Source organism: Pomacea canaliculata, linkage group LG9, assembly GCF_003073045.1.
Source record: "Pomacea canaliculata isolate SZHN2017 linkage group LG9, ASM307304v1, whole genome shotgun sequence".
Lineage (NCBI taxonomy): Eukaryota > Metazoa > Mollusca > Gastropoda > Architaenioglossa > Ampullariidae > Pomacea > Pomacea canaliculata.
The window spans coordinates 22,605,551-22,630,788 of NC_037598.1; the positions used below are offsets into that span (position 1 = coordinate 22,605,551).

At 42.1% G+C, this 25,238-nt stretch overlaps 3 protein-coding genes across 7 annotated transcripts in view; 1 reads left to right on the forward strand and 2 right to left on the reverse strand.

Annotated features, from left to right (window-relative positions):
• Nucleotides 1–1,027: 1,027 nt before the first annotated feature.
• On the reverse strand, nt 1,028–3,492 carry LOC112572901 (very low-density lipoprotein receptor-like). Its single transcript, XM_025252882.1, has 4 exons — nt 3,236–3,492; nt 2,960–3,079; nt 2,373–2,489; nt 1,028–1,761 (listed from the first exon to the last, which is right to left on the reverse strand). The coding sequence occupies exons 1-4, from the start codon at nt 3,333–3,335 to the stop codon at nt 1,616–1,618; spliced, it is 483 nt and encodes a 160-aa protein (XP_025108667.1). The 5' UTR covers nt 3,336–3,492; the 3' UTR covers nt 1,028–1,615.
• A 773-nt stretch (nt 3,493–4,265) lies between these two features.
• LOC112572806 lies at nt 4,266–17,565 on the reverse strand. Of its 3 annotated transcripts, none has more exons than XM_025252698.1 (9): nt 16,932–17,565; nt 10,731–10,972; nt 10,069–10,225; nt 8,737–9,038; nt 8,446–8,560; nt 7,821–8,075; nt 6,818–6,859; nt 6,019–6,131; nt 4,266–5,542 (listed from the first exon to the last, which is right to left on the reverse strand). In XM_025252698.1, exons 1-8 carry the CDS (start codon nt 17,053–17,055, stop codon nt 6,061–6,063), a joined length of 1,308 nt encoding a protein of 435 aa, XP_025108483.1. In that variant the 5' UTR covers nt 17,056–17,565; the 3' UTR covers nt 4,266–5,542; nt 6,019–6,060. The 3 variants fall into 3 exon arrangements, with proteins under 3 accessions (XP_025108483.1, XP_025108484.1, XP_025108485.1); XM_025252699.1 differs by lacking the exon at nt 16,932–17,565 and adding an exon at nt 13,114–13,857; XM_025252700.1 differs by lacking the exon at nt 6,818–6,859 and having other exon boundaries at nt 16,932–17,556.
• A 1,864-nt stretch (nt 17,566–19,429) lies between these two features.
• LOC112572972 (proton myo-inositol cotransporter-like) overlaps nt 19,430–25,238 on the forward strand; it is a 35,780-nt gene continuing 29,971 nt past the window's right edge. Inside the window, exons 1-3 of one of the 3 annotated variants that reach the window (XM_025252997.1) lie at nt 19,430–19,507; nt 22,573–22,695; nt 22,938–23,015. In XM_025252997.1, the coding sequence (XP_025108782.1) occupies nt 22,659–22,695; nt 22,938–23,015 (115 nt within the window). In that variant the 5' untranslated portion in view covers nt 19,430–19,507; nt 22,573–22,658. Of the gene's footprint in view, nt 19,508–21,070; nt 21,222–22,572; nt 22,696–22,937; nt 23,016–25,238 lie in introns of those variants that run through there. The other 2 variants (XM_025252996.1, XM_025252994.1) reach the window with 2 other exon arrangements.

The following is a 25,238-nucleotide window of genomic DNA, read 5'->3' on the forward strand; positions in this document are numbered from 1 at the left end:
AGCCCGTTGCCGGAAAACTTTACTCTTTTTTTTTTTTACCGACGCTCCCCAAACATTAAGAAATACTTATTCACTTATATTAGTAGAGAGTGGCATGCAGTTGCAGTACCCTCCTACCGGAATTTTCCCGGGATACTATTGGTGATGATATATCATATACCCAAACTGGTAAGTGCCTGTGTATCGGTGTGCGAGGTCATAGGAAAGGACGAGACACTTGTTTATTAACCTACTAATATCATTACATCATTTGCTAAACAAGAGTAAATTAGAAAATAACCTATGTGGGTAAAATTGTGTGTGTGTTTGAACATCCCAACCCCAGCAAGCATTTGACATCTGTAGAGTGATGACAGAAATGATGAAAGTCCAGCTAAATATTTGACTGAAACAAAATGATTGTCTCTATGTTTGTGTTGTGGACAAGAATAGAAAGAAAATGTTTGAAGACTGAGATAAGATTCAAGAAATGAGGCGTTGTGGCAGAAAGATAAAGAATGTCACAGAGACCGTCAGACAAATGAAACAAAATCTTTTCCATCCTGTTACAGTTAGGACTGAGGCACATTACATATCTTTTCAATTCTTTTCAGGAAACTTCCAGTAAACCTCGAATAAACATCCAGTCAATTTGCTACAAATTTCACTTCTCGGTCTGTTTACATTTTTCCTAAAAGTGATTAATTGCATGAAAAAAAAGGCAAGGACATTCGTAAAATTATTTTGTTATCATCGATGACTAGAAACAGCAGGTGACTTGTTCACATCGTGATACAGGTGTGGGCTTTGTGGGTCACTTGGCCAGAGGGCGAGTAGTGAAAATGTGAATTAATGCCCGTGGACTACTGATGTTAGTTGATTTTTAGATAAACACATCCTCATCCTCATAAAAATATCTAAATACACACATACAGGTAAGCACTCGCACATCTGTTCATGTATATTAGAGCAAGCAGACACACACACATACACAAACACTAATTTCTCCCACGCGCGCCCATGAAATAAAAGATTCAGTGACAAATAGTAATGTCCCAACATCCCCAGTATTAAAGATGGATCCTTTATTTCCATGAGACTGAAATAAAATGTCACCAACACCTGCATGTGATGAGGTTGCTATGACGACGACTGCGACCTAACGTCGCCAATATTGCGACAACCGCTTGTCCATGTGTGGAATGGGCACGTGCAACAGCCAATCTTCCTAAAATAGTCTAATTCTGAAGTTAATTAAAGTTTTATTTTGAACAGTAATGTGTCATATCAATTAACTGGAGAGAAAATAGAATATTGACATCTACAACAAATCAGCCATAGTGTATCGGCAAGTGATAACAGATGAAGTCGGCCTTTCGTTCAAATGCTTCAGGACTGGCTGGGTGGTGATGAGAGGGTTTCTTTTCTTGGGGATAGATCATGTGACTTTATTCAGAAGCCCGTTAGATACCAACGTTCACGAAGCCATCAATCTTCATGGAACTCATGAACAAGACCCAGGAGGAGTTGAGCAAAAATGATAGATTGACATGATTATGTGTGTGTGTGTGTTGTCTAGCAATAAGAGGTGGGTAGGTGACGTCTGCTTGGAGTTGACCCATGCCTGAAAAGGTCACTAAGGGGCCGGCGTGACCTTACGGCAGTTGGCGGGGTCCTCGTCCCAGCCCTTGCTGCAGTCCTCTTGGCCGTCGCACATCCAGCCATCTTCTATACACTTCCCGTCACCGCAGTGGGTCTCGCCCGCGGAGCACTGGAACTCACCTGCATGAAGAAGCCCTAGAGTTAGGACCGTCTTTACCTCAGCCCTGTGGCCAGGTGCACGACGAGGCACTCAGCCACTCAACTATAATGTTCAGATATGAGATTTTCAGGTGCCTGCTTCATGTTTCATATTCAAACTATCCCCTAACAATGACGACTCCATCTGTGAATATTCTAATTTAAAAATGGTTTGCATGGTTTCAAAATAACTTCACGTCTTGTAATACACCTGGCCATTGTTGATTAGCCTTGGCATTATTTGTTCAAAAATATTTAATAATTTAATGAAGTTTTAAATATTCAATGTTGTATAGTCTGCTCATTTTTCAAGATTTGATATTTGTTGCTTGCAATCGGAGACAGTTAAGGAAATTTTCCTTTTTGTGTCCTTGTCATAATAAGATTGTAAAGAATGTTATTATTAATTAGCGGAGTAATATCATTAAAATATAAAAACATGTATACAATCCATCGACAGGCTAAAAACAACTGAATTCGGTAAACCTGAATAATAAGTCGATGAAGTGGTACAAGTTCGTAGGTTTCTTATCTGAGATTGGAGGTGGAGGAGTCACAATCCCCAAACCTCTGCCTCTTGCCAAAAGACTCACCGCATCCCTGTTCGTCGGTTTGATCGCCACAGTCGTCGTCACCGTCACAACGGAACTCGAGAGGAACACATCCCCCGTTCTTGCATTTGATCTTGTGGGGACCAGTGCATTCGGATGCTGTGCAGCACAGTTACATGATAACAACATTTCTTTATATATTTGTCCAGTATTGTAACTAGCTGGCAAAGTAACATGAGGGCGTAATTATATAAATATATACCTATTTTAGTGCAGTGTAAGGGAGTGTGTGCATGTTTCCAGGCAAATATTTATGTGCACTCAGTATGCTATTAAACACAATTAGTAGCCTGTGCATGTGTGTGTGCGCGCGCTTGAAATCTGAGACCAGACTAAGAAAAAAAAAAACCCATTGCTAACATGTTCCAAGACATTTATTTAATGTCGAGCTCTAGAAAATACGGTTTGTGTGTAACAAGATGTAGTTTGTCTACAAAAGCTTTCTGACGAATGGTAGAAGATGTCCGGGATATCAAACATTGCAGCAATGATATCTAAAATGATATTACAGATGGGAAGTAAATAAGAGACAAACACGCACGAAGTAAAACGTGTGGGCGATAACTCACTACATCCTGGCGTAGCTTCATCCGAGTTGTCTGCACAATCACCGTCCGAGTCGCAAACCCATTCTTCTTGGATGCACCTTCCATTGGAGCACTTGAACTGGTCCACTGCGCATTCTCCTTCTGGTAAACAATAACAAGCACGTGCACGGGGGTAAAAACCCATTATAAGTGACGTCATCATCTCGCGAACGCTCATGTCTTAACGTCAGAAGTTACGCATGCGCATAATTAAACCTGTTGCTACTCATTGGTCATTGACCTCTTTGATTTACATACCTTGTCGTCTGACTCTTTGATCTTTGTATTTTAACTTGCTTTTGGAGCCTGCCGCCACCAGCCCCGCACAAAACAAGGTAAGCACAACGATTCTGAACATGGCGCCGGCACCTTGCTTTCTCTACTCACAAAATGAAGAGTGACGAACGCAGTGTCAGGCTTTAAAGTCCAGTCTCTCTCAGCTGAGTTGACATGCGTCGCACTCCAGTTCCATGACAGGAAGAGCAACAGCTGTCTCGGCTGTATTCTGTCCACATTCTGTGAACAATATTAGAGATAAAAGCAATTTGAGTGCCTTGAGAAACAGCAGTTGTCTACCCTTCGACTGACCAAAAGATCTCGGCTAGCAGCTTAAAGGTCAACACGAGCGCCACATTTGTTTTCTTTATGATCGGTTAGTTTATTTTAAAATAATAATTCCTAATATATGAGTTTATAATTATGATGACTTTGTAAGACATAAGACTTCGAACATCGGCATTCCCACCTGCCACTAGGAAAACAGAGGAAAGTTACTTTCATTTACTGGAGAGTTCGGTTGCACGAAGCAATCCTGTAATGCAATAATGCAAAGGTCATGGGAGGGAAAGCAGATACCAACATGAAAAAGGTGAATGATGCTGTGGTCTACATTTGTAACGAGGACGAAGGAGATCAGGTGACCTTTTCAGATCGCGATACGTCCATCGGATTTTGTGGGTTGGTTAGCTCAAGGAGACAAGAGGAGACAATCTGCAGGTTAGTAGTGATGGTTGATGACAGCTCGTACAGGTAAGCACATACACATCAACACACTTGCATACACACGTGTACAGTCACACTTGCATACACACTACACACATACATCCATGCAGATATACGCGCATTCATGCAAGCATACAAACAAGTGCATGCATACATACATTCGTGTGTATATATATATATCAATGTACTGAAGCAAGCGAGTGTGCACACAGACCAACACTGTATAACAGACAGTCAGACTGATTTCACCTCCATACCAACAACAATAAAATCATAAAGTAAGCAATGTGATCAGTTTAATTCAACTCAGTTGCAGACAAGAAAAAGCGTGCCTGAGACGAGGTCCGAACTCAGGTCAGCCTATCTTCACTATGTTGGGAACAGGCGCTAACCACATCGACACCATACCACTAATCTTTATAACAGTGAACAGTAAGACTTCTACAATACTAACAACTATCTACAGACAAACATATCAAAGGACCTGGGCCGGGATGCACGAGCGTGTGTCGTCTCCTTTTCATACATAGAAGCATGCTACAAACCAAGAAACCAAAGAAACCAAACAGGCAACTTGAAATTTCTGAGAAGCAGGATACGACGGCTCATGAGATCGGCCCCAGGATTTTCTTCCAGTAGAATTTTTACATGCGTTTGTCGCTACACACTACGTGGTTTGTACACAGCTTCTGAAAACATCAAATTTCCTTCTTATCAATGATCTGAAAACTTTCCCACGGTTATCACAGCGAAGAGAGTCAGCATCATCTCGACACAAGCACACATTAGACCAGCTTGTGTCTTCTTGCAAGTCTCTTCTTTTCTCACACAGATGGCTTGCTGGCTCTTTGAATGGTTGGGTAAAACTATTTAATAGACTATACACTACTTTCTGGTGTGCATAAAGCAAAATTAGTTGAAAATTGGTTACATCCATTTCTAGAAACTTGCTTGTCAGGCAATTGTTATTGAGGGACAAATAAAAGCAGCTCTCTCTCTCACACACACACACACACATGAGAATGCTTAATAAATAAAACCACAGCTTGGTGTCTACGAGTTGAAGTACAACAACCTCATTCCTCAGAATGGTTGGCAGCCAAAAGTTCGGTTCTGGACTCTTGATCCTGGCATCTCGAGCAGGTGAGCGTTGGTCTGTCTCCGCCATTTCCAAGTCTGTATTTTTTCCTTTCTTTCGTATTTTTTTCCCCAGTATTTTGATAATAAATCCATCTTTTGGGTTATTTAGTACAAAACCCTTGCATCCACAGAAGCGAAAAGTAAAAGATCTATGCTTGCTTAGACTTGTGAGCGGGGACAATGAAAATGAAAAAATCATCTGTAATTAATATGATCGCACCCACTGCACAGTAATATGATTACGAAATGCAATTATCCAGCTTTAATGGTCTGAATCTCGGAGGGGTAGCTCCTTCTTCGTGTTCCATTTACAAAGACTGTTATAGTTAGTGGGGAGGAAGGAAAACAGCATTTCAAAATGTCTGGTTGTAACATTCTCAATATTTGAACTCCTTCAATAACTTTGACACGTAGTCTTTGTGTCTGCAAAAGGACAAAAAAGTAGAAGACGTATTTCAGATAAAGGAATAAAATAAATACGAGAATTACAAATATTCATATGTGTATGTGCGTTTGTATATGTAAAGCCATGTGTAGGTTTAGATATACGTATGCGAAACTGTGTAGTGCATGTGTGAGAGAGAGAGAGAGACAGAGAGACAGAGAGAGAGACAGAGAGACAGAGAGAGACAGAGACACAGAGACAGAGACAGAGAGACAGAGAGAGAGACAGAGACACAGAGACAGAGACAGAGAGACAGAGAGAGAGAGAGTTAAATTTTGAAGACATAGTAAAATCCATTTTATTTTTTCTACGATCTCATCATATTTCATTTCTTATTTTCTTCCTTCTCCAATTAAAAAAAAATTCATTCGCATTTTTGTCTGCTCGTGCTTAGAGTCCATTCAGCTAGTGGCACTTGACACTTTAAAAATAACGAATCCCGTATCCGTCTCACCTGGAAGTGCTGACCCTCATCACCAGTGACGTTCTCCCATCTCTAGAAGGTATGAGCCTCCACGTGTACCTCACTGGATGCCTGCATTTCCCCTGGCAGCTCCGGGTAGGCCCCTGTGAGACAGATACCAACAGTGAATCATGGCATCCCACTAGCATCCTGTTGGCTCTTCACAGTGAGTGCAAATGGAGTGTCCACTCCTACTCCCTTCGTCCCGAAATGAACACGAGACTAGCGTGAGATCTCAGTCAGGTGGAAGTGATGCTGTCTAGTCATCTCACATTTTTGTCTCGGTTTCAGTCTAGTGAGTCGCTAAGCTCTTCACAGTTCAATATATTATTTACAATCGAACACCCCTGTGGCTGAGCAAGATGCCATGGTATATACAAAATAGTTTACCTCAAGAACAGATGAAAATTTCGCCTACAGGTAATTCTTTCAGTTTGCCAATATGAGTTCCACCTCCCCCTCAAAAAAAAAAAAAAAAGATCAGTTCTGTCAACACTGCCAGGTCAGAATCTTGGCTCCTCGGCGACCTTGCCAAACGCACTTTACCCCCATTAACCCCAGGTAACCCCAGGCTTTCGTCAAACTTCGTAATCAGTACACCGGACTCACGGATGTCTAGGTCGCAGTCTACAGGTAATTTAACTGAGTGTCTACAATTCAGACTAAAAGAAGAAAACTATTTGCTATGGTTTTTTAGCAATGCCTAGTCAACGCTTGCTTGCGACAGAGTTGTATTTTATTTTATTTGAGCAAGAAGTCTAAATCACTGTGGGACATCACGGTGCCTCACCTAGGGAAATATCCGGGCTGGACACACTGGATCCAACAGAGTCTGCGAGAAACACAGGGAAGGGAGGTGAGTCTGGCTCTTAACAAGCAAAATGGACGAAGTTGTCGGATGAAGAAATCCGCAAGATATCACCTGGTCTGGAGCTACTTTTAAACCAAACATTTGACATGTTACTTCAGCTCTCGTCACACCTTGAGACTTGCTTACTAGTCAGGTTTTGTTATTTACTATCGGGGCTGTGTAATAACTTGCCTCCAATAAAGGGAGGAACTGAACTGGTACAGATGATGAATATAATCGCAAACGATTTCATTAGGACATTTAGTAAAATATTGAGTCGGTCAAATAAATTAAACTCTGCCAAACTCTGGCAAAACGCATTTTCTATGTTTCCTATTCGTGGGTTTTCTCTGTTTATATTGGACATAAAAACGAACATGTTGACATACATACATTGTCTAACTTTAAATATTTTTAACCTTTTTAAAATCTGAAAGAATCATTTCATGCAGGCTTTAATAGAAGAACGTTGTCATGGTTCTTCGGAAGCGATAAATCTCTCTTTCATTAATTTTAGTTGCAGTTCAAAGGTAGTTTCACCACACAGCAGCAAAAAATCTGATAACGTTTGGAGCTATTGTTGATTTATTCCTCTATTTTATCAATTGTGTGTTCAAAAATGTCTAATACAGCTACAATAAACTCGAAACTCTCATTATCATTGGAAATGTCTTGCATAAGGTGAAGGAGTTAAGATATTTTACTTTATTTTCTGCTGTTGTTGTTGTTGATTGTAATTCATCGTCATTGTGAGTCATACTGAGAATCAGTTCGTCTGTCTGCAACGTCCACCTGTCATTTTTGGACATCGATTCCACTAGGATAATATTTGGACCAAATGTTTGTACGTGTTCCAATCCATACATTTATATTTGTTTGTTTGTTTGTTTGTTTGTGTGTGTGTTTTTAGGGAGTTATGTGTATCTGTTTCTGTGTGTCTCACCGTCCTGACAGCTGTGAGAGACGTAGGTCCCCTGCTCTTGTTGAGGCGGATACGGCTGCGGCGCATGCGCTGCGACATGCGCGTTGAAGTTGTCTGCCCAGCGCTTCCAGGGGCCCCTCGGCTTACGGAGCATGTAGCTCAGACCAGCTGCAAAGAGGGCGATGAGTGTGTCGATGGTGGCGACGAAGTAGGTAATGTTCTTGACGACGGACAGGCCATGCAGCTCCGCCGCCTCCTTGGACTCCTTCTCCCAGTCTGTCAAGACACAGCGACACAAACATGATTACTACTACATGCTCATCCTTCTCCTCTTCACCTTCCTCCTCCTCTTCACTTTGTATGCAAGAAAAGTGCTATAAAGTTTAGAAGAATCACTTCCACATTATTCCAGATTACAATTATCATGTCTAGACCCTGAATGTGTTTGCTTTACCCCTATAATAGTAGTTATAAAGCAATGTCAAAGATGCCTTGGGATAAAGAAACTTGAAACAGTGTTCGAGGGGTCTTGACAAGGATTTGTAACTTCAGAAACAAGATACTTTTCAGTAAGTTCCCTATTTTGCTCTGGGGAGTCGACTTACTCCAGTGTAATGACTTAAAAACAAGAATTACACATAGTTACACTCGTGCCAGCGGCTGCTGATGGTCGCCCGGAAGTTGACTGGAGTTGTCTGGTTCCGGATCAGCGTGAGGCGCAGCAACTTGTTTTCTGAGCACACGATGGATCCCGAGATAGCCTGTAGGAAACAGACGGACTCAAGTTTATTAACAAAGGAGCGGGGGTGGGTCAGGTGCGACAGGTGCCGTCGCCCATCGCCGCGGTAGGAATGCTGGGGCGGAGATATGAAACGCAGGAAGGTACAGTCTAGAATTGAAGGAGAAAGCAATTGGGAAGAAGAAACTAGACACACACTCTTTGTATCGAGTAGAAATGAGAGTTGAGTCCCTCGATGTCCAGGCTGCGTTGCACGTCTTCACCATCTGGCGACGCTGCGCGCGCAGCTTTCAAAGGGTGCTTCGCGGAGTCCGTGGGCAAGATGTCCAATCGCATGCAGACCTGTTCGTATTCATCCTCGCTGGTGCTGAGGAAGGAGACTGTGCAGGTCGGCGGAAGATGGGGGCTCACGTGCGGCTCACGCTCGGCCACCAGAGTCACTTCCTTTCCAGGAGACAGGGAATGGTTGAAGCCGCAGTCAACAAAGGAATCCATGTAGTCTGAGACAGATTGATGACGCCATTTAAAGACTGGTCCAGGACATACGAGCAGGAAGAGTTTGGAGGTTAACCCTCTAAACACGAAGGTAAGCGAGGGGCTACTGCAGACTGTACAGACTGATTGTGTGGTTTGTTCTTGTTGTTTTTCAAGTCGCGTCTCGAATAAATACAGGCGGTTAGTTGAAGAATTAAAAAGTCAGTCGTCTGCAAAGTGCCCGAGGTCCCTCTCTATACCTTTCTGCCTCTGTACCTCTTTATATTCTAGGGTTTAATAACTTTCTATAACAAGCAAAGTCCGTTCTAACCCTGAGATTGCAGTCATCGAGCGAAACAGCTTGCAGGTCAGTCAACAGGCTTATTATATGCGGTAATACTTATCTCAAATGAATTTTGAGATCTTCTACCTTGATTTAATGACTTTGAAGAATGACAGAAGATTAACAACAACAACAAACAACAACAACAACAACAACACAACAACAACAACAACAACAACAACAACAGTGTGATTTATATATCGCGTGATCACGCTTACCAAGGATCATGCTCTCAGTGCTTAAGACGAAATAAGAAGGACGGAAGGAACAACTATGCAGACAAGTAAGGAAAGACAAAAGTAGAAGACACAAAGAAGACTCAGGGAAAAAATAGTAAAGTTTTTCTGATGCACAGTTTGTAACAGTAAATGCTTACCATGCAGATGTGAAATAGATGGGGTATACTAATACATTTAGTACAACTAAGCGATTCTCTAATAATTCTATTTTATTCTTAGTAGCAGATGTATAATTAAAAATTACTCCATAACATTATAATTACTCCGGTCACGCGTTGAAGAAAAGAAAAACACAAGAAATGAAAACACATCAAAAGAAGGAAACTTGCGCTGTAAGAAAACGAAACTCAAATAGTGGAACAGACGGGATGCGAACGTTCCTCTGTGAAACACGAACGCAACACGAAGACAAAAGTGAAATGTGAAAACACTGAAGAACAGACAGGAAAAGACAAGTTGTGTCAATCTGCTCACAGAAAGTGGGGATGGAGTCTGCTGACACGTTGGTAACTGTGAACTCGTAATACGTGAAACTTTCATCAACTACCCGCCCGTTGGTGGACACCCGGACAGTTAGCAGTGAACTTCGGGTACACCATTTCTCCTCCCAAGCTGGCTGCCTGCGAATAACCTACAATGGAAAACATCTGTGAATATTTTAAGTTACACATCACCAACAGGAAGCAGCAGTAAGGCATGCTGGCATGCTCAGTGGTAAAGAGTAATAAAGACACTAACCAGGGTAGATTTGTTTGTCCTGTTTTTAGCATCTCCAGTCTTTGGGGAATAGGGAATTTGTAACGGTCAAACTGTGGTGAACCTTTTAGTGGACAGTGAGAAGATGAGAGAAAAAGCGTTGTATGCTGCGATGGCTCGAAACAGGAAACATTCATCCAGACTTCTGGTTACAAAGCTTTTCTTGGATTTAAACTCCCTTTCCTTCTTTTTTTCGCAAGGAATGGGTTCTCTTACCAGAGACTTAAAGAACGGTAACTGAGCTCTTATGGTCGTTAATAAGTGGACCTTAAGTGATTTGTTCATCTCCGAGGTCTGCCGCCATTCCATTGCTACCTAAAGGTCAGAGGTCAGTCCATGCGAACGGCCCCAGCAATGTTTAGTAAAGTGTCTGCACTTGCCTTGTCCGGCCCGAAGGCGTTGGTGAGGAACTCGATCCACACGTGGCTCCCCAGCGAAGTGGAGTGACTGACGCTGACGCACAGCCCGTGATTGGCCAGCGTCGTCTTGAAGTGCGCCTCGCACGCCATCTGGTGACCAGGCACGCGCTGCAACTCTCCATTCTTGTTGGATACAACAATGTGGTTGAAGTTGTTCACCTGGATGTTCTGAGGCTGACAACCAGTGGAGAGGCGCAGCACACCTGCGAACATAGCAACAAAGTTGCAACCCTCGCAACTCCCTCCACGCAACAGCAATGGTCGCTGATGTTTGGCAGGAAAAAAGTCTATAGACAGCTTTTAAAACTGACATTTATTTTTGTTCTAATTTATTGAAAGTTACTTTGCAGGATGTGGTATTGTACTCAGAAATACCTTTGAATTGGATTATTTGAAACTAGTCGCTCAGGAATAACGAATTAACAACAAATTTGCTGCTTCACAAAACAGATTTTGTAACGGAAATGTCCCCACAGGGACGTCAGACCATCATGAAGATCTTGGCAGCAACAGATATTTCATTTTGACCACTGAATAGTGAAAAGAGCGTGTGATTATGTAAGATAATCTGTTGTACAAATCCAGAATAGTCACTAAAAAGTCGTTTTAAAGTCGCTAAAGGATGAAAGATGAAAAGTCATCACGAAACAACTTCTAATTTATGCTGACTGCCGTGTGCAGAAAATTACATCGACATCGAACGCTTCTGGAATTTGATTGGCAGTAATTAACAAATTAAGATGTAATACTTGGCCAATAACATTAACAGCAGTCCTGAAGACATCTTCGGTATACCACATAAATGCAGCAAAAGACAGAATAGGCCTTGTTCTCAGTATGTTAGGCAGGCAGGGAGGGTTGGTTGGATGGTTGGTTTGATGGGAGAGTGCTTCCATCTAGAGGTGATTTCGCACTATGAGGGGAGAGGAACGAGGGGAGGAAACCACAGTACCCCAACAATGCCTCCGACGGGCAATACTGTAAACAGGTGGCCGAAACTAGATCCGATCCAACGGCCTCTCAAACTAAAATCTAGTCTGTGCTGCTTCTTAAGCACAACATTTCTATTTCTACAGCAATCTCTGACAACTTTCTGAAACCTTTTCTACCTCCATCCATTAAACTAGTATCCATATAAGTTCAGTAACTTGTGTGACTATATAAAAAATCTACTTAATTTAACTTTGTTTTTTTTTAAATCATGCACATTACTGCCTCTAGTCTTGTAATTTTTACTGTTTAATGCTTGAAGCATTTTGTTATTGTAATATTTTAGTGTTTACTACACTTTTTCCCATTGAGTACAAGGGCTACATTTGATTAAAAAAACATCGCATCTTTAGGTCATTCTCGTTAATAAAGAAAGGTCATTGTCATTGTCACGCATTCTTTCCTCTGTATCCTGTTACTATTATCAGGGTATGTGCATTTCCTCCCCACCCAGAAGTGAAAGCAAGGACGGTATCCTCTTTGGTGAAAGTGGAGTCTACAGTTACTTAGCAATCATCCACTGACGCACAGCACGTGCAGCTCGTGCTGACTTGCACCAAGGCGATAACAACTCTTGCACGTGCGTCATGATGACGCACTGTCATTAACCTGTTCACTGATAGATTTCCGCAAACCGTTCCTTTCCACCTTTTCTTGATGTACACAAGGCTTGCTGTCTTACTGAATCGTGTTCCCTAGCAAAATGTCCATGTTTTATGTTGTGTACTGCCTTTCCGAACTGGGACAAATTTTTTCTAATGTTTGAGCAAGATTGGCAAATGTGTGTGCGTGTGCGTGCGTGTGCGTGTGTGTGTGTGTGTGTGTGTGTGTGTGTGTGTGTGTGTGTGTGTGTGTGTGTGTGTGTGTGTGTGTGTGTGTGTGTGTGTGTGTGTGTGAAGGTCACAAGAAACCAATGATTAGGATGAAGGCTGGGGACAGTAGAACCTTACTCAGCATCCTAATTTCATACTTCTTTGCCAACACATCTGCCAAGACAATGGGACTTTGGGTAACATTGGAGGTTTGACGAGTTGTATTCTGCCCGGTTAAGAACGATCTTGAACAGTGTCTCAGGAATAAAGATGGAAGCTCAGTGTCAAAGACGTTTTTGAGATCAGGCGGAGTTCCAGACCTAACAACATCTCCCAGCTTTTAATCCCAGTATAGGTGAATTCAATGCTGCTCCTACATGTTTCGTTGTACTAATAAACACAATCACGACGGAACTATAACAATTTTAAACACATTAGAAACGACAAACGTTTCAGACAACCATCTGAATATTCAGCCTAAAAGAAAAAAATTACGATTTTTTAAAAATCATCCTAGGTAAAGGCAGAGGAGTTGTACTTACTCCGGTGCGTACGCGACTCATTGCCATGGACCTGATAGGTCATCGTCGCTACCAGAACCACCATCCACAGGGGACCGTGCATTCGCTCCATTCTTGGCTATGGTTGTAGAGTCGTTGTAGCGACTGGAAGGACAAGATTCTCTGTCTGAAAGCTTCTACTGTCGCCAGGTGGCAGCAGGTACTCAGCGCTCTTCTCTCCCCTTGTGGAGACTCACGCAGCCAGCGATGACATCAGACGTACACTGTAATCGTCGCGGTCCACCCAGGATGGAGCAGAAACAAATGAAGCCCCGACCTGGTGTGCGAGGAGGAGTCAGCGAGGGTTGTGTGCGAGAGGAAAAGATGGCACAAGACTTGTCACAAGACCCGCATCCTGCATAATGTGCTCGCAGCCTGCTGAACTGCATCACATGCAAATCAGGAACAGAAAATACGGAACGACTGACTTTCTAAAAAAAAAAATGTTCCCATGGAAACAAGGGAGCAAAGTAACATTTTTCACTGTTTCTGCCGAGGTAGATCTTGTGATGACACAGCAACCTAGGCGTCCTTGTCTTAACGTCTTCTTTGGCGGTTACGTCTGCCAGGGCCGAGCACTCGCTGCGCACATTTAAAGTAGTTATCTTCCCTTCACACGCTCATCGCAAAAACTGGCAGTTCCGTATCAGTTCTGCTTCCTGTCTGAGGGGAAGGCTCTCTTTATTGCTTTCACTTCAGTGTATTTGCCTGGTTCATTGGGTCAAACTATAAAAAAAAAATGCGAAGACGATAAAGCAAGTTCCGGTGTTGACATGCAACCTCGAAATTTATACAAGACTCGTGTACACATTTCACAGTAGACGACAAATGTCATGTACCCACTTGAGGAACCAGAGTTTTCTAAACAAATTGCAAATATTCAGAAGATTTATAAGCATTCTTTTCATTTTCCCTCCATTGTTTGTTTCCCATTTTCTTCTATTTTTAACCACATCCACTTGGTTTTGGTCCACCTGTCTTCATAATCACAAAGAAACCATCTTTTCTGTGTAATGGACGTAAATATGTTGGAGTAAATATGAGAGGGTTACTGATCATTGCAGTGGCAGATGTTCTGAAAAATGTGTTTTCATTGTAAAGGTCCCTTTTAGCAAGTCAAGTAAAGGCGAACTCTTGATCAAGTTTGGCAAAGTGCTTCCATAATAAGTATATAAAACTTTGCCAGATCTTAATCAAACCTTCTTTTTTAGTTAACTGTGATAAGATGAACACCAGCAAATAGTCTGGTGGGTAACATGCAAATCTTTACCTTCATTATGACTGGAGGAGACGAATATGTGTTTTTGGTGAAAGGAAGAAATGTTTAGCTATTTTAAAGAAACTTTCAGGTTGATTAGAGAATCCATTTTTCACCTTTTGTATGCTATTTGATTATTGTAATCTAGGATCGTATTTATCAACTTGTTTAGTTAAAAAAAGTGAGTGTTTACTACCCACAATAACTGTATCATATTAGGGCAGATATACGGTAGTGTGTTTATAAACGGTTTACGGGCATACTGCACTACATGCACGAAGAGTTGCATAATCTTCTCATAAAATTTACAAAATTTCGAAATGTACCACAAGAAGCTAGGAAACGGAAAACCTTGCTGTAACGAACATCGACCGATGGGCTGACCATCTTCACCATCGACCACTCCATGAGCCGCCGGCCTCCTGTGATTATTCATAGAGCAGCTTCCCGTCCATAGCAGCAGAATGTCAGGTTCGATGCTATCCCATCACAAGAAGAGCTCACGACGGGGGGGTCAAGCTTCTCATACATTTTCATGGAATACTGGCTGCCATTTGCTTTAATTTGTCGTTATCCTCCACAAAGTCCGGAAGACTTGTGATGATGTATTCTGATGTAGACGTTGGGGAAGCAGACTTCACCCTCGAGCTAAATAGTTTCTGATGTTTATAGTTTTTGTTTGTGCTTGGGTTTGCTTTGTGTTAGACAATAATAACAACAACAATCTAATGATATGTGTAAAAATAGTTTTAAAAAGAAAAATGTAATAGAGATAATAAAGGTGTTGAAATAATGGAAGACAACACAGCAGGTAGGTGTGTGCGTGTGGTGCTGTGTATTTTGTCTGTCAGTGTGTTGGACACACAATCACGTGCAATCGTGAGATAGTAGAAAATGGGATAGATTAGGTGCATAAAATAACGTTTGTGTGTAAGAGAGTGAGAACCTGAGAGTAAGCGAGTAAATGTCCACTTCTCTATCTCCCCCCTCTCGTTTGTGTGTCTGTGTTTAAAGAAAATGCCTTATATACATGTGGGAACGTGTATGTTTATTATGTGTTTTTATGTCAGAGATATTTAAATAAAATGAAAGAATAAGAGAAAGTACTTGTGTCAGTATCTATGCTTGTGTCTCTGTGTTAGGGAGAGAGAGGGAGAGAGAGGGTGAGGGAGAGAGGGTCAGAGCGATGACATGAGGTCTGTGAGCATTACGGAGCTCATGTCGGTAAAGCCTCCAGAAATTGCTTTCTTGTGCTCCACTGAGAAGGGAAGATGCTTATCGAACTTTGCTTGCACTTTCCGCCATGTCATCGCTCCACGCTCAAATCTTTGGTTCGGAGGGAATATTTCGACAGAAAACTTCATCCTATGTCCCTACAGCCTGTCAGGCGCTCTACGTGCGCGTCACGTAATTTTATATTTTTTTGCGAACGTAAAATTATTTCTTATTAGATGAAACGAGATTATTTGTACGAGAGGATTTATTTCGAGCGACGGATTTCTCCAAGTTTTACTCATCAAAATCACATCTTAACCACAATCATTAATTTAGTGTCTCTCTGAATTTGGTAGTGTTGAATGTTTTGCGACTTTGTAATCGTCAACTAGAAAGAAGAACCCCGTGGTCAACGACGGTTTCAATCCATTTGACATCCCTACAATCAAGAAGAGGTACAATATGACACCAGTCTGGGGGAGAGGAGGTAAGACGGCTTCATCACGTAAAAGGGACGTAAATCACGATGTTACTATGGTGACTATGCCTGTGAGTGCTGTGATGTAAACACAGAGGGGAGGAGATGAAAACACGAGGTCATTGCAGGGAGAGGAGGTATAACATGAATTCCCTACAGGGAGAGGCGGTTAAAAAATGGCTAGTCAAAACGTTATTCTGGAAGGTTAACTTTACCGGTTAACAAACATCGTTAGTGCACTTAAATTGTAAACTGACATCACACTCACACACATACACAGCTAAAAAATTCTTTTCTTCTGATATTTTTTTTTCTGATATTTTTTCGTTTTCCTACTCTCTCTATTTATCTTTCTCGGCTCACAAACACTGACAACTGATTATCTCCCTGAAGGCGTCGTTGAGAGCGAAAGTGTCATGACTATTAGGTCAGAGTTCACTCGTGTGATTTCAAAACAGGACGGGACAACGTTACACAAACTGGAAGAGCAGTTAGAGTACAAAGGGTGAGAGAGAGAAAAGTACCTGTGAGAGAGAGAGAGCGAAAGAGAAAGAGAGAGAGAGTGCACGAGAGTATGAGTATGAGAGTGTGTGTGTGTATGCAATGCTTGTGTTTTTGTGCTTGCGTGTCTCTCAGCACATATGTGTGGGTGTAGGTGTGCGTATGAATGCACAGTAGTGTGAATTAGTGTATTTGCCTGAGAGAAGACGAGAAAGGGAAAGCATGCGCTCGTGCATTTGTACGCGGCGCCACGCGCTCGTCTGCATTCTATGTGCGCACTAGTGCGGACGTCTGAGTGTGTGAGGCGTGCTTGCGTGAGATTGCAATAATAGAAATAACTGACCATACCATCGTCCAGCAGACTTTGACCAGCTAACCACTCACTGTGCGGTCTTTCTTTACGATTCTCCAGCCTTTGCTGGCAGCTGCTTGTACACAAAGACGACGATGAACTGTCACACCATCTCTTCATTTCAACCCACTGTACACTGTTACAAGTGAACTCGACCGTCCACCACCACACCAGTCACTTGGCACCATTTTTCCCCATCTTTCTCCTTATTTACAATCAGCTGCTTTGTCTGAGGGCTAAGATTTTCGTTCACCTTCATCATGTTGGAAATCATCGAGCAAAACTTATCTCGACATATCTGAGGGAAAGCAGACGACAGTATTAATAAATTTCAACATAACTCGCGATCTCCCGAGGTTTCTAAGACGTGACTTGGAATGTGCTTTTCAGTATTCTGAAGAACAGACCTATTTAAAACGCGAGCTAGAGAGAGAAAAGGAAAGAAAAAGAGAACTCGAACGAGAACGAGAAAGAAAAACGAAAAGAAAGGAAAAAAAAAAGGGGGAAAAAAAGGAGTACATTAGATCAATATCAATCACGGATGAAAATTCTCGAAAGCAAGGACGTCTTTTCATTTAATCCCTCGGGCAATCACGCAGCTCATGACAAAAATCTCGGTGAAACATTTCAGAAAAAACTTAACGAAGCTCTTATCCTTGTAGGTCAACTATGATCGTGACGGCAGGCGACATGAATATTTATGAGTTGACTAGACAGCGAAACACTTCGTGCTAGATAAACACGAGAGTGCGTTGCTAGGCAGAACAAGGTGAATTGTTAGTGTGAGCGTTCCAAGAATTTTACACTCAAACGTGTTCAGTCAGTCAATCTTTGTCTTTTCTTACTTCAATTATCATTCTTTTTTTCTTTACTTCAATTATCATTTTCTTTTGTACATCCTTTTTCATATTTAGTCTTTTTCTCTCTTTCTCTCTCTCCTACACAGTATACAGACACTACACACTTTCAAACACATACACTACACACACATATATATATATAAGCTCGCGCGCGCGCACACACACACACACGAATAACAACAGTTACAAATCTTTCAAGGACACACGAGCTCATTTTTTTATTTATCCAAGTTCGTGTTTCTTCTGTATCCCATTTCCTAAACGCATGGCGGACTCTTAGATTACAAAACTTTCCCACGAGGCAGTCGTATTTTTCGGGAGGTGGGAGTTTCAAGTGCAAAACAGAGGCATTGAGGTCAAATCACAAATTATTTCTGCTTTTTTTTTTTCTTTGTTTTGTCTTTCATCCATGCCAACGATCAGTACCTTTATTAACATGCAGCTGACCCTTAGGGTCAAAGGGAACGTACTTAAATAATCATATCTTCCTGCTTTACTATCATCCTCTCTTTCTGCAAGGGTGGCCGCGAGAGGATGAAGTAGGCACCCCTAGCAACACCCACCAGGGGAGATCACCAATCGAATTTTAAGTCCTGTGTTATCTCCCTTGAAGTCTTGTGATATGACGTACTGGTGACCTTGTCCTGATCTTTCTGTCTCGGGTATGTCTTGATTAAGGTTATCTAAGAAAACCCAGTTAGACTGGTATGTTATCTCAAGCAACGCTCCACTTTCCCCCCACTTTCTATATCAGCTGCACACAAAGCATTCATCATAAGATTTATCTTCCGGGAATCTCTGGTGTTAGCAGCACCTCGACAGACTAACGACCAATGTTAAGGCTGATAAGCTCTGAGTATGGTTATAATAAACGGTCTAGTGAGTACTGTTCACAAGTAACACGCATTTAGAGAGAGAGACAAACTGTAGACATTATTAGGAATCAGGGGCAGGAGGCAAGGTGGAGGTGGGGGCAGACACCACCCTCGAAGATACTGAGGGGACAACTGGACAAGGATGTGAACGTCGTTCACTATCAGCATGGAGGTTGACTTTCGTTCCCAATACCTCCCTCCACACACACAAACGAGAAAATGAGCATCTTCCTGCGCCTTTTTTCATACAGGTGTGTGCAAATGTGTGGTCAGACAACTAGATTAGATATCCGTGTTATCTTGTTAACATAATGGGCATGTGCCACTTGTAGTTATCCCTTGCTATGAGAAAAATAGAAAGAGATGGGGATGGTGGAACTGATGTTTTACGCCGAGCCAGAAACGAAGGCGACATCATGGTAAAGTAGCCAGCCACATGCCACTCGCAGAGAAAAAAAAACAACAAAAAACAACAAACACCAGCGTGCCCAAAACTAGAACTGTTACCATGACAGCCAACCCTCACTGTAGTGGTGACAGGCGCTAACCGTTGCGCCACCAGACCGTATAGAGAGGATAAAAAAGCAAAAATCATTATGATTAACAAGCAGTTAATTGAGCCAGAAGAACAATCAAACGCTGTAAGGGGAATGTCCCAAACTATGTAGAACAGCTAACAATGGGAAGTAATTACTGCGACTGGCATGCTTGTTGACAGCTGTTGCTTCCCTTGCATTGCCACGCGTCGAAGTCGGTGCAGCAGAGCGTCTGAAGTCTGTGTGGGTGCTGCTGGGTGGACAACAGCAACATGGGGTGAAGTCGGTCAAAAACTTGCAGGTGAGGTGATTAATATTGCCAACCGTCATTACATACACGAGGTTCTCCATCTACTGCTGTAACCGACCTCTCGTCCTTAGCTTCTGTTAGTCACGTCCGTTACTCACTGACACGGCCGATATACCACAGGTATTTAAATCACAGGTGTGAATATCGACGTGTACAACTGTCGTCTCGTGCCAAATAGCGCGTGTCTTATGTCACAGATATGACACTTCACCGCGCGGCGTGGTCACCGGTTGACCCCGTTGACAGCAATAGCGTTGTAGCTTGCCAGTGCCAGGTCACTCTGAACTGACAGGAAGGCGCTGGCAGTTTGTGTCACCTCTTGTAAGGTGTCGGTCAGTCTCTATACTTACTGCAAGTTGAAGCTGTGTAGGTACTGAGCCAGAACGACTGTTGTTAACTCAGGATATCGTTCGGATGATGGCTGACCCCGCGTTTTGAGATGTCGGCATCTTGGCCTCATCTTGCACGGTGTTTGCTTATGTAGGTAATGTTATGAAGATACGGTGCACTTGTTTTACACAGTGTGACCACAGATCAAACATCGTATAAGCAAGCAGCACATGGTTGTTTGTGTGTGTGTGTGCGCGCGCACGTTTAGGGAAGGTTTTTTTTTCCTTTTTTTTCCAAAAACATTTGCTGACCTTTGACAGAACTTGACCTCCCCTTTCATTTCTCAGAACGGCTAGAGAATTTTATTAGAAAGAATTTGGAACTGCAAAAATAAAAAGAACCCCTCCCATACTACAAAAAAAAACAAACAAACAAAAAACAAACAAACAAACAAAAAAAAAACCAACAACAAAAAAAACCCCAACTTGTTAAACTTGTAAAAACCATTTCGGCTTTGTCGTTTGAAGGTTCAAACTAATATGAGTTAGAAATCTCTCTATCTCCCGGGTATCCATTATGCTAGGTATTATTGGAATTTCAATATGAAGATCAGAACGCAAGCATCAACAACTTTATTACATGACAACACAGCCTGCGTTTTGATTAAAGAGCACCTGTCTCTAACATAGCATGCTCACCTGTAAGACTGCTTTAACACTTGATATCTTTGTGCTACTGTCTACCCGATGTCCCTTACACCCGGCGATCGACTTAAAAGTTATCCGAGGATAAGCCGTTGTTCCAGTAATACATGGGATAATCTTCCTTTACCGATGGGGTGGAAGCAATAAAGTAGTATCAAAGATATTTTAGGGGGCTAGGGAGGTTTTGTACAGCGGGATCTGGTTGGTCAAGGTTTGTCCATTTTTCTCCAAGGCAACGATTTTTGGTGGTCACAGAAGCTCGACACTCCATCTCCTCATTTCACAAAAATCGTTTCAATCGACTGTTGAACGATGACGACGGTCGCGTGAGAAAATAACATCATCAGTCCCGTCCGGAAACGAAACCAAGAGACTAATAAAGTCTCGTTGCTCACATCTCTCGCTGTCCCCATCTTGACGAGTGAATTGAAACAGTGAACACAGTCACGCTGGTATGACTATTTGATAATTCACGGAAGTGTAAAGGTTAGCTTAGTTGGAAATTTCGAGAAACGAGGCACAAAGGGAAGATTGTTGTGACAGTTAAAAAGGCAGCGACAATGTCTGGACAAGTCTTCTAAGTCAGTTGACAACGACTTTGTGGGAGGAAAAATAATCGACATTTAGACGGTAGGTGACGGTTCGAGTCTCGTGACATCATATGGACGATGGTGAGATTATTTACAAATATCTTAAAAGGAAATTACAAAAAAAAAAAAAAAAAAATACACAGAAAAATATGGGGTAGGGAGAGAAATGAAAAAATGAAAACAAGCAGAACTCATGCAAGGGTATTTGTAAACTTATGTGTGTGTGTATAAATATAAAGTAACAGTTTGTATCTATCACTATATATTTATATGCATATATGCTAATACACTAATTGTCTTTTGTTGAGTGTGATGTGTGTGTGTTTACGCGCACGAAAAACGAGTAGTATAAAAGTCACTATTCTTAACATCACATTAGCAGCTACTTTCTACTAAAGTATCCATTAGCTTGGTCTAGCCCTAAGCTCACTGGTTTACGGCTACGTTTGCTAGCTGATGTCATCTAACCCTGTGTCACTGACCTCGGATTACTCGGTTGTTCGTGTCACGAGCCGGTCTAGGACCAGCTGGCGTTGACTAAGTGAAAAGGGGGGCAACTCCAGGACGACAGTCCCACACGCTGAGGATTATCTGAGCTTGTCTGACCTGTGGGCCGAAGGTTACGTTGAATGCAGATGAATTGCACGCCGTTGGATTGCGCGTCCATGGTGGTGGTGGCGACGGATCCTGCATCATGCGACGACCTTCCAGTACTAATCCATGATTATTCCTGTGCCATAGGACACCGTTGTCTCCCTTAGACGCTCGTCAGTGGTAGAGTTTCTGATGTATGGCGGAGTAGAACATGCTAACACACAAACACGCTGCTGATAAAGTGCGGTTGTTGTATTAAAAAAAACAACAACAACAACTCCATCATATTGTTAGGTTTCAGTCTTCCTTCTCTACTTCACTCTGGTCTAGCTTCTCTTTCCTTCCGTGAAGCGTGTTTGTCCATGTGCATGTATGTGTCTGTCTATGAATGTGCGTGTCTTTATGTGTGCATGTGCGCGTGTTTATAAGTATGTTGATGTGTGAACATGTGTGTATGTGCATGTATCTGTGTCGACGTGTGTTCATGTGTGTATGTATATCTGTACTGTATGCATGTGAGCATGTGTGTATGTGCATCCGTGCATATAAGCGTGCTTGTAAGTCTCAGTGGGTGCTAAGTGTGCCCGTGCATGTATGTATACTTTCATTGTGTGTGTGCGCGCACATGCGTGTATATCCCCAGTCTATTCCCCATCTAACCCTTTTATCCTCTAATTTCCCGGGATCTGCTGGTTCCTGACAGGTTGTTGTTTGTATCTAGGTTCATCTCTTGTTGAGATTCATACAAGTGCCCTGTGCTGTGTACCTCGTGAGTAATGTGTGTCACACGTAACATTTTAAATGACTATTCACAGCTTATCAAAACTCATGATTACAGGTCAGACTTCATTAACATCGATTTAGCCTCGCATCTGCGTGGTGTGTACCTGTCCTCACCTCGAGTCCTTGACATTAGACACCTGCATGATGAAGCGCTTCGTCTCCAAATTATTTGCCCCAGGTGTGTATGTGTCGTGTCTTCCGTTCATATTCTAATTGTTTTATTGGATGTAGAAGCTGTCCTCACAAGGGTTACAAGGGTGAGGCGCCAAAGTAGTTCACTTTTTAATATGAGTATGTGTGTTTGTGTGGGTGGGTATAGGTTGTAGTTGCTGGCAAAGTCATCACTATTCGTCTCGGAGTGTGTGTGTGTGTGTTTGTGTGTGTGTTCGCAAACATTGATCTTATATCCATAACTTTCAGGAGAAGATACGCAGGCTTTGATTCAACCTGTCCACCCAGCCTCTGAAGTCGGTCCTTCAGAAGATGGCGTTCCAACTGGTGAGAATCAATCAATCAATCACTCAATCAATCACTCAATCACTCAATCAATCAATCAATCAAATCTCACTAGCTTGTTTTTACTATCTTACCATCGTCAACGTGCACATATTTTCTATCTATCCAGGCTTTCTGTGCCCATCGGCTCAACACCCACATTCTAGAATCTAGACCCTCACACATGGTGCAAAGAAGCAAGAAAATGGAGAAAGGAATAATAGAGAAAAGAAAACACAAACAAAAAGGAAAAAGCCCCTAAACTGTCCATGCTAGATGGTACAGTCATGACCTTGTTACAATGAACCACTTGTGAGTTCAAACGCGCGATGGAAACATAAACCTTTCCACACACTGGGGTCTGCCATCGAGCGTCGCCCACAAAAGTCTGTCAGTCCACTTGCCTTTGTCAGCTCGGTCAGCTCATTAGTCTCAATGACAAACAATCAATTCTTTTTCCCACAGACACCGGGGGACAATGGCGATAACCTGATTTCAAACGCTTAGTTCAAAAAAGGGTTAATGACCTGGCATTGGTGCACTCACAATCACACACACACTCTCTCTCACACACACACACACACACGCTCATGCATACACGTGTACACGTAGAAAACACTCTTTAATCAAAGGACTGTAGAACTGTTTTACTGTAAGCCTATTCAGTGTTTCCCAATGTCACTTTATATGTGTTGACACTAGAAGGATTGAACGTTTGAACATTTTTTAATTGGCGATAAGCCCTGGGGGACATTTATAGCCATCGACAAAATAATCTCACAACGGATGGTGACAATATAGCAAAATCTGGGTAACATCATGAACATTTTCCAATAGTCTATTTAATAAAACAGTTAAATAGTTGACATTGTCCTCACTGATACTAGTAAGAAAATCCACAGAAAATTCCTGTCTCCAGACAGTCTGCATGGTCTGCATGTTGCTGATTATTATCAGATATTAGTGTCAAGTAGACAGGGGTGTGAACATCAGAAATACACTCGTTACATTCATCAATATAAAACTCTGCTAAGTGCGGAAAAATAAAAGGGGAAGAAATTGTATAATCAACTATACTCACCCCTTTACATGTTATATGTCGGGAATTAAAGAGGAATACTCGCCTGAGTTTTGAGAATTAGTATTTAATGAATTCGCAAATTTTACACAAAAATATGTTTGGGTGTTTATTTAATTAATTTAAAGTACTAGAGCTAGCAGTGGGTGAAGAAAATAAAACCCTGCTTTAAGCGCTTTGAGAGTTTTGAGAGCAAAATCATAGTTTTGGACCTTGGCACAGCAAGTTGTACTTCTTTAAAATACTTTGGGTGCAAGACTTCAACTTATGAGCTCATCAAGATTAAATCCCGCAGTGCCGGTGTATTAGGTATAAATTAATTCTTGCAGCCTGTAACTAATGGTGGTTCTAACCCTACCTTTCACTGGATCCCACCTTAGTAAGTTGTTTACCGCTTACCGTATTTTTTTTAATGTCATTGCTTCGTGTTGGTCTTATAATTAAATTACCTAAGAACATGCAAAGTCTTGCTTATGAGGTCTCAGGTCATGGCAATTGAGAAAAAGTTAATCGTTAGGGGCAAGAGGGAAGCAAAAGGGCAACGACCTTTGATCTGTGGGCGACAATAATGAGATATTTGTATGCATGAGATGGTCTGTCCGCGCTATTGCCTGTCATTAGCTTTGATCGAGGGTTAAATTTTGGCCTCCCGAGCGAGAGAGAGAGAAGGGAGAGTCAGAGAAGAGGGAAAGATAGAGGGAGAAAGACAATGAGATAGAAAATGAAATAAAAATTCATATCACTAATATACACACACATGTATGTTAACAAACATAAACACACACACACACACACACACACGCAATTATGCGCGCACACACGCACACACGCACACATAGGAACGTAAGCAAACAAAATCCTGCATAAGCATGGGCTCACATACATACAAGCATGTTATTGTAGTGACCAAGAATAACGACAACCAGACGGCGCCAGTCCCCGAGCACATAATCCATACTGATGCGTGATTGTCTCCCCCGTCTCCGCATGACGTCAAGAGGGTGAAGGAGCCATTGTCAGTGGCAGACCCCACTAGTCGGCGACGTGGCCACCTTCCACGCCAGGAAGTTGACTGGGCTTCTGGTGGGGGAAGACGGGGCAGATACGTTAATGAGGAGAAGGTCTAGAATTTATTACAAACCTGATCA

What these genes read in the sequence shown, in the direction of transcription:
- LOC112572806 (XM_025252698.1), bottom strand. Translation starts at nt 17,055, where the DNA reads ATGAAGAGATGGTGTGACAGTTCATCGTCGTCTTTGTGTACAAGCAGC. An exon ending in TCAAAGTCTGCTGGACGATG is followed by an intron (nt 10,973 to 16,931) that starts GTATGGTCAGTT and finishes CTATGTTCGCAG; the next exon opens with GTGTGCTGCGCCTCTCCACT. An exon ending in CTCTCACAGCTGTCAGGACG is followed by an intron (nt 6,860 to 7,820) that starts GTGAGACACACA and finishes TGTTTCTCGCAG; the next exon opens with ACTCTGTTGGATCCAGTGTG.
- LOC112572901 (XM_025252882.1), bottom strand. Translation starts at nt 3,335, where the DNA reads ATGTTCAGAATCGTTGTGCTTACCTTGTTTTGTGCGGGGCTGGTGGCG. An exon ending in TCAAAGAGTCAGACGACAAG is followed by an intron (nt 3,080 to 3,235) that starts GTATGTAAATCA and finishes ATTGTTTACCAG; the next exon opens with AAGGAGAATGCGCAGTGGAC. An exon ending in TGAAGCTACGCCAGGATGTA is followed by an intron (nt 2,490 to 2,959) that starts GTGAGTTATCGC and finishes TGTGCTGCACAG; the next exon opens with CATCCGAATGCACTGGTCCC.